The following is a 15,540-nucleotide window of genomic DNA, read 5'->3' as shown; positions in this document are numbered from 1 at the left end:
ACACACTATTCAGAAGCAGCATTTAGGGTTCAAATCCCAGCTCTGCAATTTAGCCACAGTCTGATCCTGGACAACTGATTTAACATCTTTTTTCAGTTGTTTCATCTGAAAAATGGAGGTGATGCCAGGCGTGGGTGTTGCTCATCTTTGATCCTGGGACTTGGAGGCAGAGGCAGGTGGATCTTTGCGAGTTCAAGGCCAGCCTGGTCTACACAGAGTTCCAAGCCAGCCAGGGTTACATAGTGAGACCCTGTCTAAGAAACACACACACACACACCCCCATACATATCACCAACACAACAGTCTCCACCTCAGAATGAAGGGGTGACCAAGAAGCAAGGGATCACATGATTTACCATGAAAAGTCAATTGTGAGTCCAAAGAAATCAGCTTAATTTAGCAGTCAAGAGTAGGCACTCTTTGGAGATGTTGACCTTTTGGGTCTTTTGGGTCAAATTAAGGGAAAGCCAATCCCATGTAGAGGGAACCTAGGGGTAAAACACTGAGGCACAAGGTAACATCCCTGAGTGCACACATCTGCCCCATGGGTGGGGTTGAGGGTCGGAGAGGAGTCGGCTGCAGGAAGCAGACCTTTCCCACAAACAGCACTTTAACATGAGAAGCCCTGGGGACTACCAAGTAAGACAGGAGCAGAGCTCTGGTGAAGGAGGCTCACTCTTAGAGCACACGCCAGGAGGGAGCACCCAGAGCAGCACTCTCCAAAACACAGGCTGGGACGAAGCCCAGTGGCAGGACACTGACACAGCAAGGCCTTCTACGAGAGAATCAGTCTATAACCTATAAACTGTGCTGCTTCGTGACATCCACTAACCGTATGTGGCTGCTGAGAACTCAAATGTGGCTAAATTGTATTTAATACTGATCTAAATTCAAGCTGCTACATGGCTACAGGCTACTACACAGGAAAGAGACTTAGTCCAGGTGATGGGGTAGGACAGAGGCGTGATTCCCTGGTTATGTAGGACACAGTAGTGTGTCTCAGTGGGTAGCGAAGGGAGAAAATGCTAAGATTCTGGTGGATTTAAAGCTATGAGAAAGGGCAAGGACAGCGCTCCCCATTCCAGGCCTATGACTCGGAAGCTGCCATGTTTAACCCAGGAGCAGGTCTAGCGCACTGTGCGCCCACGTCATTCTGAGCATGCTCGGGTTATCCAAGCAGGAATTCTTAATGAGTTCTGCTCAAGAGAACTGTCTGAACTAACGGTGGAGTTGAAAGGCTTGTCATTAAAGATGACGGTATGGGTGGAAACCTGTCAAACCCGCAGGCAAGAGCTGCCCAAACGGCTTAAAGGCAGACGGGAGACGGAGCACAGGCAATGCAGAGGGAATCAGAAGTCAAATGAGAACACTCAAGTGGGTCCTGAGGTTGCCAGGCAGGAGGTCCTGGTAAGGTGGCCAGAATCCCACACACAGAAGTTGAATGAACCAGGAAATGAGGAGGGAGCTGGGAAGAGACAAGTCCAGATCCCCGCTGTTGAGAAAGACATTGTGAATGCTTACTGTCAGGGTACAGTATTGAATGGGTGTTCTTTTTGGCTAAGAAACTAAAATAGACAGGCAAAATAACTTTAGGTTAACAGAGAAGGCTGATCAGGTCAAAAGCAATTTCCTTAAACCGAGAACCCCCTGGTAAAATGAGAAACATGCTCCAGTATACACATGGAGAATGCAGGTGGTCTGTCGGTGGGAAGTGGAAATCCAGACCATATTTTGAATGGAAAAAACAAAAAACAAAACCCAAAACGACAGCGCACGCTAGAGATAAAGGTGAGCTTCACTTTTTAAGTCAACCACATTACATATTTAGTTAGCACCCTAAATTTTAATAGGATAAATCTAAGACTGAGAAGAATTAAAGAAACTGGTAAGACTGGCCGCAGAAACTGAGAGCATGGCCAGTGAGTGTCGGGAAAGAATCGTGATTAAAGCAGGCAAAATCTTCGCAGTGGGGGCCTTGCTAAATGGTCTACCTGCACAAGATCAGGGAAGTAACCCGGCGGTAAACTTGGTAGAAGGCAGAGCTCAGGTATCTGCAAGTCTCACCGAGAGCAGTTTAAGGGCAGGGAGAGCCCACAACTCCAGATGTAAACGTCCAATGGGGCGCACCCCACCGCTGCAGGGAGGGGCGCCCCGCAGCGGCGGCCAGGCCCCGCGTGCCCCCGGCGCGGACTCCCGCAGGAGTCGCCAGGCCCCGCCTCAGGCCGGAAGAGCCGACTCCCGCGGCCGCGGTGGCGGGGAAGAGGCCGCGGAGGCAAAGGCCGGGCGCCCCCGCCCCACCCATCGCGCGCTCCCAGGACACCGCGGCGGCCCGGGCAGCCCGCGCCTGCGCACTACGGCTCTCCGCGCGGCCCGCGCCTCCCCTCCCCCAGGCCAGGCACACCCTTTGCGCAGGCGCGCTGTGTGTGTCGGAGGCCGTGGCGGCCATGCTGAACCCGTACCGAGAGGCGAGGGAGGGGGGTGGGGAGGAGGACGCGGGACGGGGGTCGGCCACAGCCGCGCAGGAGGCCGAGAGTTGGGCGAGGCCGCGCGGCCGTCAGCGAGGGCCGGGGTCTCGGGACACGGGCCCGGGCCGCGCCGCCCTTGGGACCCCCCCCCCCCCCGCGCGCGGCCCTGGGGAAACGTTCGGGAGCCCCGCCCTCGCGGCCGCGGCGCCGGCGGGCACGTGACCCGGGCCGGCCAATCCGAGCGCTGCTGACGTGGCTGCGCGGCCCCGATGCCTCCCCCACCCCCAGCGGCCAGGGAAGGGAGGGGCTGGGGGCGCCGCCCCCTCCCCCCACGCCGCCTCGGCTTCCGGGGGGGGTTGACACCCCGGATCCCGTGCTCTCCCCCCCGCCCCCCGGCCGGGCCGAGGGCGACTCTGAAGCTCCCCCCGCCCCACCCCAGCCCAGCCCCAGCCCGCCGTGGCTCCGGGACCCAGGTGAGCCGGGGGCCCCTGGGGCGGGGGCGCCGCCCGTGGTTTCCAGGCCTAAGGCAAAGGTGGGGAGTGGGGAGAATTCTCGGGGTGCAGGGGAGCCTCCGGGGGAGGGGAGGCTTGTCTTTCAAACACCTGGCAGCCAATGGGCGCGTGGACCGGGGCCAGCCCGAGGGCCACCGGGGGTGGGGAGGGGGGGAGGCCGGCCTCGTGCCCGCGTCCCCTAACGAGGGGCCAGGGGGCGAGGCTGCCGGGTCCCCCCTTCCGCCCGTCCCCCGGGGGTGCAGGAGCCAGGTGAGAGGGGGGACGGCGTGGACGGGGGTGGGGGCAGCGCTGCCGAGCCGGCGGGCCCTGGCCGCGAACCGACGGCGGCCCCGGGCGCCGAGCCCGTCCCCGGGGATGGGTGGGTGGTGGGGGGACCCGGCCGGCCGGCGCGCCTCTGGGCGCCCTTGGTCGTGTCGAGGGCAGCGGGCGGGCGAGCCCGCGGCCCAGGGCGCGCTGCAGCGCTGCAGGCCCGGGCGCCGCCGCCGCCGCTCTGTGCGCCTCCCTGCACCGGGACGCGCGGCCCGTGGGGGGCCTGCCGGGCCCACCCGCGTGGGCTCCGCGCCGGGGCGCTGCGGCGTGCTGCAGCCGGGAGCCGGCCTGGCCAGGGCTCCCCGGGACGGCGCCCCCCCCCCTCCCCTCCCCTCCCCCTCCAGTGGCCCGCGCGGGGGAGGGGGCGGGCGGGCAGGGCGACTTCTCCAAACCCCGGAGCGGCCGCAGCCTCCCCGGTGACTCATGCGGGGGGCAGGGAGGGCCGGCCCAGTGACTTTCCGGAATGCCGGGACGGGGCCCGTCCCGCCGCCGCCCCCACCCCACCCCCAGCTGCCCCACCCCCACCCGGGGCCTGCGTCCCGGGTCCCGGCCCGGCGGGCCGCGCGGTGCAGGACCTCGGGGTGGAGGCCGGCCGGGCCTCCGGGGGCAGGAGGGGAGGGGAGCAGCCCGCGAAGGTGCTGTGTCATCGCCCCGCACCGGGCGGGGAGCGCAGGGTCTCGGGTGTCCCCTCGCGGCGCAGAAGACAGGCGCGTGGCCCGCCGCGTCTGAGTGCAGTGATGGAGGTTCGAGGCCGAGGGCTGACGCGGAGGGCGGGTGGCCTGGCCCGGTGGAGCCGGGGTCCGGGGAGGGGAGCCTGCCCTACAGCCCCTCGCCCACCCTTCGCTCCCCCTGCCCCGGGGGCGCGGCCCGGAGTCGCCCGGCCGTCTGACCTTGGGCTCTGGCTTGTTCACCCCTACATGAGTCTCGGGTTCCCGGAGTCCCGTAGACGGGGGAGGGGCGGGGGCCAGCCCGCTCCCAAAATGGCTCCTGCCCCTCCTCGGAGGCGCCGGCTGGGGGAGGGGAGGGAGGGGGAGGGCTGCAGAGCGCCGCCGCCGCCGCCTCCTCGGCTCGCCCTCCTCCCTGGCGCTGACCGGTGGCACGGGCGCTCCGTGGGGAGGATCCCCGGCCCGCGGGGGCCGCGGAGACGGGACCGAGGAGCGGCGCGCTGCTGCCGTCCCCGCGCGGCGCCGGGGCCGGGCCGAGGTAGGTTCTCAGGGCAGGTGGACGGACGCCCCGAGCGTGGTGTGCGGCAGGCGGGGGCGTGGGGAGCCGGAGTGGGCAGAGGCCGGGCCCCGGGGCTCGCTAGCCGCGCACCCGCGGGGTGGCCCTGCTGTTGTGCGCTTGGTGTTTACAGCGGTTCTCGGCCTTCGTCCTGGTGCCTTTGCATCGGCGGAGGCCAGGTGAGCCGTGCACGCTCCGGAGTCGTGTGTTGTTGGGTCATGGAGCCTAGCAACGTTAGCCTGCGTCGCGGGGGTGCGGGGGAGCGCCCAGACTCGGCTCCCGGGAAGCAGGCCGCGGCTGCTAAGATGGCGTCTGTCTTCCTCATTTCAGAGTCTCGGCTGCGGCGGCCTCACTGCCAACACCACCCTCCCGCCGGCCCCGCCCGCGCGAGCCCGCCCGCGCCGCCGCCCCCGCCGATGGAGGAGGTACGAATGGCGCGACCGGCCCGCCGCGGGCCGTCGGCGGCTGCCCGGTGCCTGCAAGCCCCGGAGGACTCCGTGGGACCCGCAGATGGGGAGAGGCTCGCAGGCCCCGGGGAGATGGCGCCTGCACGCCCTTCGGCCTCCTCCTCCTCCTCCCGGGACTCGCCGAGCCCCCGCGCAGCCAATCGGCTAGGAGACATGGCGGGCGGCCCCTTCGCCTGGGCGCTCTGCGGCACTCTGCCGGGCCATGGACGCCGTGGAAGTGGAGCTCGTGACGTCACCCTTTAAGCGGACCAATAGGAAAAGCTCCCGCGAAGAGGCGGTCCTGCCTCCTAGGCTTCGCCTCTTCACGCGCGTGAGCGAGCGAGCACGCGCAGAGGGGGCGGGGGCAGTCGCGAGCAGGGTGGCGCGCATGAGCAGCAAAGCTCCGCCCCTCCGGCTATATATAAAGCGCTGGCGCGGGGCTCGGCGGCGCCATTTCGTGCTGGAGTGGAGCAGCCTCTAGGACGAGCTGGAGGAGCCTGCCTAGCGATCAGAGCCTTCGGGGGCCGCCAATACAATCCACGTCCATCCGCTTGGAAATGGCCTCCGTCTCCGCCTATGGCCGGCCCCGGCGGACAGTGCAGACCCCATAGAAGCCCCTGCAGCTCCCCTTTTCCGGGCCCCGCCCAGTTCTCGGAGTCCGTCCACCCTCTACTCCGCCCTCAAGAGGATTTCAAAGATGGAGGCGGCGGCTCTCTGAAACCCCTTTTGGTGTTCATCCGCCCCCATCGGAGATCTGACGCGGTTTTCGTTGCCCCCGGCGGCCGGGGCAGGAAGCGGGGACCCCTGTAGACCGGCGGCGGGCGGAATTGACGACGGAGTCCAGGATCGGGCACGGTCGGGGTTTGCAGACGACGTTCTCCCGTGGCTCGCCGGCCGGCAGAGGCCGCCGCCATTTTCCTGCTGTCGCCGCCTGCGGAGCGCGCCAAGCTGCCGGCGTCGTGCGGAGGGCGGCGCAGGAGACCGCGTTCGCGCCGGCCCGCGGCGAGGCCGCCGTCTGGAGGGCCAAGGGCAGCGGCCTCACCCCCCACTCCCCGGGTTATGCCTGGCCCGGCGGTGAGGGGAGCCGAGGCCACCCGGACTGGACGCAGCTGAGCGGCGGCGGCGGTTCCCCGAGGTCAAGATGCTGCAGAACGTGACTCCCCACAAGTACGTCTCCGCCGGCCGGGCGGGCGGGCGGGGAGGGGGCCGGGGCGGCGTTCGGGGGCGGCGGGCGCGGCGCGCTTCCGCGCCGCAGCTGTTGACGCGAGCTCGCGGAGGGGCCGCGGCGGTTTTGAAGCGGTGGCGGCGGCCCAGGTACTGCGTCTGAGCGGCCTGTCGGTCTCCGCGGCGCCGGGGCCCCGTCGGCCCGGCGAGCCTGCACCGCGGGGCGGGGGAGCTGCGCACCGGCAGCCTGGATTTGTCATCGTGTTTGTGGGGGGTCTCGGCCACAGCAGTGTCGGCAGGGTTGCCATGGTGACAGCTGGAGGGTTGGCGAGCGGAGGTTCCCACGGAGTATAGAGGATCCCTCCCAAGGCTGGGCTCTGGGTTTGCCTTTGAGCGTCTGCTCCTTTGGCGACGGTGGGTGTGTTTGCATAGCGCGGAGCGAGGACTCGGGCCCGTTCACCTGCAGATGTAAACAATGAGATCTGGGGCTGTCTCGGGAAGCACCTGGTCTGAGGACCACCACGGGGAGCCTAGATGAGAGCCACGGTTGGCCTGTGCGCTCTCCTACCTGGCAGTTGCTAGCGACACTGTTGTGTGGCGGGGCTAGTATCGAAATTTGGACTTGCTGACCTTGACTGGAGGATGTGTGTTGAAGGGGACTTTTAGAGGATACTTTTGTAGGTCTGGGAGCTACTGTTGAAAGGAGTCTGACAGATGGTTGCTGGTCTTACTTTGGGTTAGGGTTACTTTTTGTCTGATTCCTACTGTGGCCTTAACTCAAGATTTTGAAAGATGCCAAGATGAATCCTTAGATTTTTGTGAAGTTTATTCCCACCCCCTTTTTTCCTCTTCACTGGCTTCTCTGTCTCAACCACCATGGCAACCATTAAGTCCCTAGCGCTTTCTTAGCTCCACCCATTTTTGCTTTAGATTCCTCCCCAAAAGGCTGGAGTTGTCATGTGACATCTTGGGGGTTTATTTATTTTAACCAAGCAGCTCATTGAACTCGAGGAAGTAGGAGCTAGATGAAGATGGGCAACCAACTGCTGTTGAGTTTAGTTGATTTCTGGTTGCGATTCATTTTCATGTGGACCTCATGACAGCCAAAGCCTGAGTTTATAGGGTTGCTTAGTGCAAGTTTGCAACTTTCTTTGATCTTTCACGTTATTACCACATCTAATTCCGGCTTCCCCTTTCTGCAGGCTCCCTGGGGAAGGGAATGCAGGGTTACTGGGGCTGGGCCCAGAGGCAGCAGCACCAGGGAAAAGGATTCGAAAGCCTTCTTTGTTGTATGAGGGATTCGAGAGCCCCACAATGGCTTCTGTACCAGCTTTACAACTGACCCCCGCCAACCCACCACCCCCTGAGGTGTCCAATCCTAAAAAGCCAGGACGGGTGACGAACCAGCTGCAGTACCTGCACAAGGTGGTGATGAAGGCGCTCTGGAAGCACCAGTTTGCATGGCCGTTCCGGCAGCCTGTGGATGCTGTGAAGCTGGGTCTGCCGGTGAGTGAGAGCCTGGATTGGGGGCAGGTATGGGGGTGAGCAGGAACGTGTGACTGGGGGTGTGGGCTCCTAGTGTAGGTGCTGCGGCCCCTAGGGAGTTCCCATTCTCTTTAGGGCAAATAGCCACCAGAGTTCTGGATTCTTGGTCCTTTGTGCTTGTTATCTCTATCTTGGCATCTCTCGTTTTGCCCTCCATGTGTCCCTTCCTTAACTTTTGTGCCCTGGCTCCATTTTACAGATTCCCACCCCTGGTTGGGAGAGGACCACGGTGGCCAAAATTCTTAGCTTCTTCCTTTCCCTCATGCAGCCCATGGATAGCCATCCCCAGAGGTAATGTCACAGGATGGGAAGCGTCCAGAGTGGGCGGGAGGTGGGTGGCTAGAGCAAGGTCAGGGACCTCCTAGTGGGAGTTTAAAGAAAACCTTACTCTTAATTTTTCCTCACCCATAGTTCGATTGGGGCCGCAGTGTGGGGAGTACTCCCTTAGTGGCTAGGGTGTGCGTGCGGGTGTATGTCTTTCCTGTCAGTGGTTGCCCTAGCAGAGGCATTTCTTGTGGCTCTGACCTAGCTTCTCTCTCTGTAGGATTATCACAAAATTATAAAACAGCCTATGGACATGGGTACTATCAAGAGGAGACTTGAAAACAACTACTACTGGGCTGCCTCGGAATGTATGCAAGACTTTAATACAATGTTTACCAACTGTTATATTTATAACAAGGTAAGGTTTTTGGCTTTTTAAAGTTTTTTTTTTTTTAAACTCATACTAGCTAGTGAGAAGCAATGCTGTTTCTGGTAGTTTTTAGTTTTAGCACTACTAGAAATGCTATCCAGCTAGTCATGGTCTAAAGAGCCTGACCTCCAAATGCTGCGATAGACAGATGAGTGCTCCTCTGATTAAAGGTTATTTAAGTAGAGCACGGTTCATATTTGGGGATGGTGGCCCTGTTTCTCAGAAAGCTCCAGAGGCCTGAGAAGCGCAGGATCTGTAACTCTTCTGCTGTTGTGTTTTCCAGTGGTGGCAGGTCAGTCAGTGACAGGAACTGGAGGGGAGGGATGCCCTGGGCCTGGGGATAACATACCACGGGAATTGACCCTGTGTGTGTGTGTGTGTTCGTTTGTGTTCCTGCAGCCCACCGATGACATTGTCCTCATGGCTCAGACACTGGAAAAGATCTTCTTACAGAAAGTGGCCTCAATGCCACAAGAGGAACAAGAGCTTGTGGTGACCATCCCTAAAAACAGCCATAAGAAGGGGGCCAAGTTAGCAGGTAGGAAGAGGTGGAGCTGGAGGGTGGCCTAAAGAGGAGAAAGCTGTGCTGGTGATCTGCAGACAAGAATGATTCAAACCTACACTGCTGTTTTCTCTTCCTAGCACTCCAGGGCAGTATTACCAGTGCCCATCAGGTGCCTGCTGTTTCTTCTGTGTCTCATACAGCCCTGTATACACCACCGCCTGAAATACCCACCACTGTCCTCAACATTCCCCACCCATCGGTCATCTCTTCTCCCCTTCTTAAGTCCCTGCACTCTGCTGGACCCCCGCTCCTCGCTGTGTCAGCCGCTCCTCCAGCTCAGCCCCTTGCCAAGGTAGTAGAGGATGGTTTGGGGTGCCTGGGAGGAAAAGGTGTTGATCGAAATGGACCCAGAGTGACCCCTCCCCCTACCTTTCTGCAGAAAAAAGGCGTTAAACGGAAAGCAGACACCACCACCCCCACACCGACAGCCATCCTGGCTCCTGGCTCCCCAGCCAGTCCTCCTGGGAGTCTTGAGCCCAAGGCAGCACGGCTTCCTCCTATGCGCAGAGAGAGCGGCCGCCCGATCAAACCCCCGCGGAAGGACTTGCCTGACTCGCAGCAGCAACACCAGAGCTCTAAGAAAGGGAAACTGTCGGAGCAGCTGAAGCACTGCAACGGCATTCTGAAGGAGCTGCTCTCTAAGAAGCACGCTGCCTACGCCTGGCCTTTCTATAAGCCAGTGGACGCTTCTGCTCTGGGCCTTCACGATTACCATGACATCATCAAGCACCCCATGGACCTCAGCACTGTCAAGGTACCCACTGCATGGGGCAGATGGGTGCTCAGGCAGTGATGCATGTAGTAGTAGATTTTCATTCTGGGTGTCTTGTTTTTTAAAATTGTACAAGGCAGCAAAGGTCAAATACTTTGAAGTCCTTGTTTTTTACGGTAAGGACAAGATTTCAGCAGTACTAAGAGTTGGGCTAGGGAAGATGTGATGTGGGAGAGATGGCCTTGGTCACTTAGAAATGTTTTTTTCTAGACATAGATATCTCTTCAAACCTACCCCAAATACTTGGACTTCAAACTTGAACCCCAGGGCACAGATCCTTAAGGTCATCCCCACTTGTTCCAAGAGAGGGCTGCTCTTGAGTCGGGTTGGCAGGGAAAGATGAGTCTCTGCCTGTGCAGCTTCTCATGCTGCCTCCCTCTGCAGCGGAAGATGGAGAATCGCGACTACCGGGACGCACAGGAGTTCGCTGCTGATGTGCGGCTCATGTTCTCCAACTGCTACAAGTACAATCCTCCTGACCACGATGTTGTGGCCATGGCACGCAAGTTACAGGTGAGTGTACACCTTGAAATTTACACAGTGTCACGGCGTAGGGAGAGGTTTAATTTGTGCTGAGCATTCAGAACATGGAAGCCTTTCTTTCCCATTCTTTATCCTGAGTTGGAGCTAGTGTGCTGGGTGGCTGGGCGTTAACCACAGTTGTGAATCCACCTATCTTCCTAGGATGTGTTTGAGTTCCGCTATGCCAAGATGCCAGATGAGCCACTGGAACCAGGGCCTTTGCCAGTCTCTACCGCCTTGCCTCCTGGGTTGGCCAAATCATCTTCAGAGTCCTCAAGTGAGGGAAGTAGCAGCGAGAGTTCCTCTGAGGAAGAGGAGGAGGAGGATGAGGAAGATGAAGAGGAGGAGAGTGAAAGCTCAGACTCTGAGGAGGAGAGGGCTCATCGCCTGGCAGAGCTGCAGGAACAGGTATCTATCTCACTAACTAGGCTTCGGGCTTTAATTGGGTAAAAACCACAGTGCTCCCAATTGTGTCTCTTGCTCTTGATTTCCTGTTTTGTCTTTTTCTTGCTGTGTAGCTTCGGGCAGTACACGAACAACTGGCTGCCCTATCCCAGGGCCCAATATCTAAGCCCAAGCGGAAGAGAGAGAAAAAGGAAAAGAAGAAGAAAAGGAAGGCAGAGAAACATCGGGGTCGAGTTGGGATCGATGAAGATGATAAGGGGCCTCGGGCACCTCGCACACTTCAGCCCAAGAAATCGAAGAAAGCGGGTGGGGGTGCCAGTGCTGCTGTGCTAGGCCACCCTGGCTTTGGAACTTCAGGAGGAAGTAGCAACAAGTAAGTATTTGGACTGTCTTAGGGTGTTGTCTAGTCAGCTCTGCTCTAGTGAACTCACCAGCGATTGTTTTGTTTTGTTTTTCTATTGCCCATAGGCTGCCTAAAAAGGCCCAGAAGGCAGCCCCACCTGTCCTGCCCGTGGGTTACGACTCAGAGGAGGAAGAAGAAAGCAGGCCCATGAGTTACGATGAAAAGAGGCAGTTAAGCCTGGATATCAATAAATTACCTGGGGAGAAGCTGGGTCGAGTTGTACATATCATCCAAGCCAGGGAACCCTCTTTACGTGACTCCAATCCAGAGGAAATCGAGATTGATTTTGAAACACTCAAGCCATCCACACTTAGAGAGCTTGAGCGATACGTTTTATCCTGCCTTCGAAAGAAACCACGGAAGCCCTATAGTGAGTATACCACGGCTCCACAGAAGTTGTGAGGACAGCAGAGAAGGAAGGTGTGGGGCAGTGTTGAAGGTGGGCTCCCTCAGTTTAGGAATGGAACTTTGGCGGTCTTGGATAAGTGAAGGAGGAGGCAGGGTTGTGTAGTGAACCCTCTGACATTCTTCCCTCTCTAGCTATTAAGAAACCTGTGGGGAAGACAAAGGAAGAGCTAGCTCTGGAGAAGAAGCGGGAACTAGAGAAGCGGTTGCAAGACGTCAGTGGACAGCTTAACTCCACCAAAAAACCTCCCAAGAAAGGTGAGTGTTTCAGACTGCTGACATTGTGCAGCCTCCCCTCTCCTTAGGTTGAACCCTGGCTAGCCCACCTTGGGACTGCTCCTCAAGTGTCTGTGGACCTCATTAACCTTCAACCTTGTTGTGCAGCGAGTGAGAAAACAGAGTCATCTGCACAGCAAGTCGCCGTGTCCCGGCTCAGCGCTTCCAGCTCCAGCTCCGACTCCAGCTCCTCGTCCTCATCCTCCTCATCTTCAGACACCAGCGATTCAGACTCGGGCTAAGGGGCCAGGCCAGATGGGGCAGGAAGGCTCCGCAGGACCGGACCCCTGTACCACCCTTCCCCACCTCTTCCCCCTTGCTGTGACACTTGTTCATCTCACCCCCCTCCATAGGAGAGCTGGCTCTACAGTGGGGAGGAATGAATGCAGGGACATGGACAAGACAAGACTGACTGCCGAGCCCTGTTGGGAACCACCTCTGGGGTGTAGTGTCCCTGTTCAGGATGATGGGGTGGGGCAAGGGTATGGGTGGGAGTGGGCATAGGCCTGGCACAAGGCCACCTGAGGCCGTAGCTGTCCTGTTCACTTCTAAGGGCCCTGTTTTGAGGTTTTAATTTATTTAAGCTAGGTAAGGCTGTGAGGGGGAGCACTGCGGCCCTCCCTCCAGCCTCCATGGGGAGGGAAGAAGAGGGAGCTCCTTTTTTTACGTTGACTTTTTTTTCTACTCTTCCCTTTTCCTTCCACTCCATTTGGGGCCTGGGGATTTTAGTCACCTCTCCATTTGGCCTCCCGGACTATCTTTTCTTTCTCTTGATTCTAACTTGTAAATAAAGAAAATATTATTGAAGTTTTGAGTTATCTTAGATTTGTTTCTGAGTTCAAAGTGGTTCAGAAGGAATAAGATTGTCTTGTTTGTACTAAGTCTTAATACTTGGTGCTGAGAGGATTGTTGTGTTTGAGGTGTGCTGGGCACTACCATTAGCTGGAACCCCCAATTAGCCCCTTTGTCTATCTTTGGAATGCTAGGAATTGAACCAAATCTTGTTCATGCTGAGCAAGGACTGGCACTGAGCAGGTCCCTGTCTGCTGCTGTCTGTAGTAAATGTCATTGAGCTCATAGGTGAGGGCATTCTTACTTGGCATAGATGACTCATTCACACCTTGACAGTTTAAAACTAGATAAGGTAGGCCGGGAAAGGCTTTAACACTGTCTTCTAAACAGAACGAGCACTGGGGTGGTGTCGTTGAGCAGGCCCTTTTGACTAGGTTATAAGGCAATTCTGACTGCCTCATTGGGTTTTGCTGAGCTGGCCTCACCTTCTAATTTTGATGTGTTTCTAGTCCATAGTCCCAAGCTGAGGAGCTGTTGTGTGGCCTCTGGAATGGGCTCCAGCAACAGTTTGCAGATGCTCAGGGTGGAGGTGGTGGAGAAAAACAGCAGTGGTTAGTTACAGCTTGTAGGAGGAAAACCAACTATAGTAAAGTTAGCCAATGAGAAAGCTCTGGTGGCTTTATTCCTGTTGAATCGTAAGTCAGGAGTTCTGCGTAGTGATGATGAGAATTTTACTTGGTAAATAGGACAAAGAATTTCAGTTGAATTTGTGAAGAGAGGGTAGAATTTAAGGTTTAAAACAGTTTGGGGGAAGGCTAGAAATGGCTTGTTGGTGCCTTCATTCCCCTACTCTGCTCGTAGACTGTAGTGTAGGTTAAAATGAACCCCAGTCTGGAGAGATGGCTCAGCAGTTAAGAAGAGCATTGACTACTGTCCAGAGGTCCTGAGTTCAATTTCCAACAACCATCTGAAATGGGATCTGGTGCCATTCTGGCCTGCAGGGATGCGTGCAGACAGAATACTGTATACATAATTTTTTTTTTTTTTTTTTTAAAGACGGTTTCTCTGCATAGCTTTGGATGGAGCCTTTCCGGGGTCTCTAGCCCAGGCTGGTCTCGAACTCAGAGATCCACCTGCCTCTGCCTCACGAGGGCTGGGATTAAAGGTGTGCACCACCATCGCCCAGCAATAAGCCTTATAAAAATAAGAAAAAAACTGAACCCCAACCACCTTGAAGTGCTTAGAACAGAGCTAATAAAGGGCTCCAACCCTGTGCTGCAGTGTTGGAGTTTGGGGTCAGTTTATCTCCTGATGAACATTACCTTCCTGACTGGTTAAAGGTCCTGCTCTGCCTCAGATGTCATGTGTCAGGACTTCATCTTGTTTCTAAAGCACTTGCCCTAGATGTGGGGGGCAGGAGGGGCATATTTACTTCCTTAGGCTGCTGCTGCTGCTGCTCTGGATTCAGCCTGGCACTGGGAGGGAGGGGTGAGTGCTTGCTGTCCCTAGATCCCAGTCCTGCCTTCCTGGTCTGCACAGGAAAACCTCATGACAAGGGCCAGAGATGGTTGGAATTGCTAGTGCAGACTAAAGGGCAGGTTGGCCTGAAGGGGAAGGTGGGTGTGAGGGTGGCTGGGGTGGGGGAGGAGGAACTGATGTCCAGAGTCTCACAAAGGCCCAGCATACTCGCCTGCAGCACTATGAGCCTGTTGCCAGTGTATACACAGGACAGGGTAACAGACGGCTGTAAACAAGATGTAAGGGGTGATGGCTTTTTATGGCAGAAGAGCAGCCATAGTCCTAAAGCAGCGGAAGTGAAAGGGAAGTGATTGTCCACATTGCCAGAATGGGAGCTCAGTAAAGACAGGCAGTAGCTAAGGCCAGTGCTTAGGGTTTGCATCTTTCTCCTAAATACTCATAGTTCACAGGGAGCACTGATTGTGTGCCAAGTACTGTGCCCAAAACAGTTTGGTCATCATGGTAACCTTACGTGAGTCTGTAATCTTTCCCCAAGTCAACTCAGTGGAGGTAAGGTTTGATAGGGCAGCCTGGCTTCAGCATTGACATTGATAGACACTGCATTGGGCTTACTGCTGTGCACTGAAAGTGAGCTAGGAGATGGTAAATCCCAGCTACTAAGGTAGAGGCTGCAGGTCAAAGCTAATTTCACGACATTAGAACAGCATATGTAGGTAGAAAAGCTCCAGCAGTTTGAGGGGACACCAGACTGGCAGGTTGAATGGCATATAGAAGAGGCAGGCCTGAGGTACTTACCTGAGACTACAGGATTTTTGGTGCCATCTGTTGGCCATGCCTGTGACTTCCATTTGGATTTTTCATCAGTAGGTTCTTGCTCCCGTTTCATACCCTTTAGCTTTTGGCAGGATCCTTGGTGCTCTCATGCTGTGGCCGTAGACTTTGCCTTACCTGTGCGAAAAGAAGTCCCTTGTGAAACCTTGCACAATGCTCAGGATTTCTGAGCAACTACCCAGTCTGTCTCTAGACCTTACAGTAGAGCTCCAACTGCCTGATGGTACTGTGCATAGGGCTGCTAACACTCAACATGTCCAGAAAGACCTGCTTTCCAAAAATGTCCTCTTGATATGTTGAGCCCTCACCCCTGCTCCTCATGTGGCTAGGCTGGGTCTGTAATAAACAGATCCACATGTTTGCACACAGGAGCACCTCTGTCAGTTAATCCTAGGGGAGGTACTCATCCTGTGAGCTGGAGCATGGTGGTCCCGCCTATCTCCTCCTTTCCTGATAGGCCGGGCCTTGCTCATCCAAGATATCCAGCTGTAAACCCAGTCTCATCTCCTTCATTCCTGCCATGCCAATCTGTCTTCTCTTCCTGGGATACCAAACCTGTCATTTCAACATGGTCAAAACAATTCCCCACCTTCCCTAGTTAGACGTAAACCAGACTATAGACTTTAAGTGCTTTTGGTCCGTGTGGCATGTAAATACAGTAAGTATTCCTCCTATTTGCCAAGTGAGAATGTCCTCGAACAGTGTGATGCTTTGGGAAGTAATTGGGGGAGGGG

At 57.0% G+C, this 15,540-nt stretch overlaps 2 protein-coding genes across 3 annotated transcripts; one reads left to right on the top strand and one right to left on the bottom strand.

The window, feature by feature from the left end:
* Nucleotides 1–248: 248 nt before the first annotated feature.
* Nucleotides 249–5,178, bottom strand: LOC118569441 (basic proline-rich protein-like). The gene is made up of 3 exons (XM_036167187.1): nt 5,161–5,178; nt 4,838–5,118; nt 249–4,489 (listed from the first exon to the last, which is right to left on the bottom strand). Exons 1-3 carry the CDS (start codon nt 5,176–5,178, stop codon nt 2,218–2,220), a joined length of 2,571 nt encoding a protein of 856 aa, XP_036023080.1. The 3' UTR covers nt 249–2,217.
* Brd2 (bromodomain containing 2) lies at nt 3,114–12,522 on the top strand. Of its 2 annotated transcripts, XM_036167815.1 has the most exons (14): nt 3,115–3,226; nt 4,838–6,120; nt 7,320–7,623; nt 7,862–7,953; nt 8,207–8,344; nt 8,756–8,894; nt 8,999–9,213; nt 9,301–9,675; nt 10,078–10,206; nt 10,378–10,623; nt 10,734–10,993; nt 11,089–11,393; nt 11,564–11,686; nt 11,813–12,522. In XM_036167815.1, the coding sequence occupies exons 5-14, from the start codon at nt 8,234–8,236 to the stop codon at nt 11,944–11,946; spliced, it is 2,037 nt and encodes a 678-aa protein (XP_036023708.1). In that variant the 5' UTR covers nt 3,115–3,226; nt 4,838–6,120; nt 7,320–7,623; nt 7,862–7,953; nt 8,207–8,233; the 3' UTR covers nt 11,947–12,522. The 2 variants fall into 2 exon arrangements, with proteins under 2 accessions (XP_036023707.1, XP_036023708.1); XM_036167814.1 differs by lacking the exon at nt 7,862–7,953 and having other exon boundaries at nt 3,114–3,226.
* Nucleotides 12,523–15,540: the final 3,018 nt, after the last annotated feature.

Source organism: Onychomys torridus, chromosome 18 (assembly GCF_903995425.1).
Source record: "Onychomys torridus chromosome 18, mOncTor1.1, whole genome shotgun sequence".
Classification (NCBI taxonomy): Eukaryota; Metazoa; Chordata; class Mammalia; order Rodentia; family Cricetidae; genus Onychomys; species Onychomys torridus.
This window is presented reverse-complemented; position numbering and strand designations above follow the sequence as displayed.

Coding starts and splice junctions, on each gene's coding strand:
- LOC118569441 (XM_036167187.1), bottom strand. Junction 4,490..4,837: donor AGGCCGCCGCAGCCGAGACT/CTGAAATGAGGA, acceptor CTGAGAACCTAC/CTCGGCCCGGCCCCGGCGCC.
- Brd2 (XM_036167814.1), top strand. CDS start 6,095: ATGCTGCAGAACGTGACTCCCCACAA. Junction 6,121..7,319: donor CAGAACGTGACTCCCCACAA/GTACGTCTCCGC, acceptor CCCTTTCTGCAG/GCTCCCTGGGGAAGGGAATG. Junction 9,676..10,077: donor TGGACCTCAGCACTGTCAAG/GTACCCACTGCA, acceptor CTCCCTCTGCAG/CGGAAGATGGAGAATCGCGA.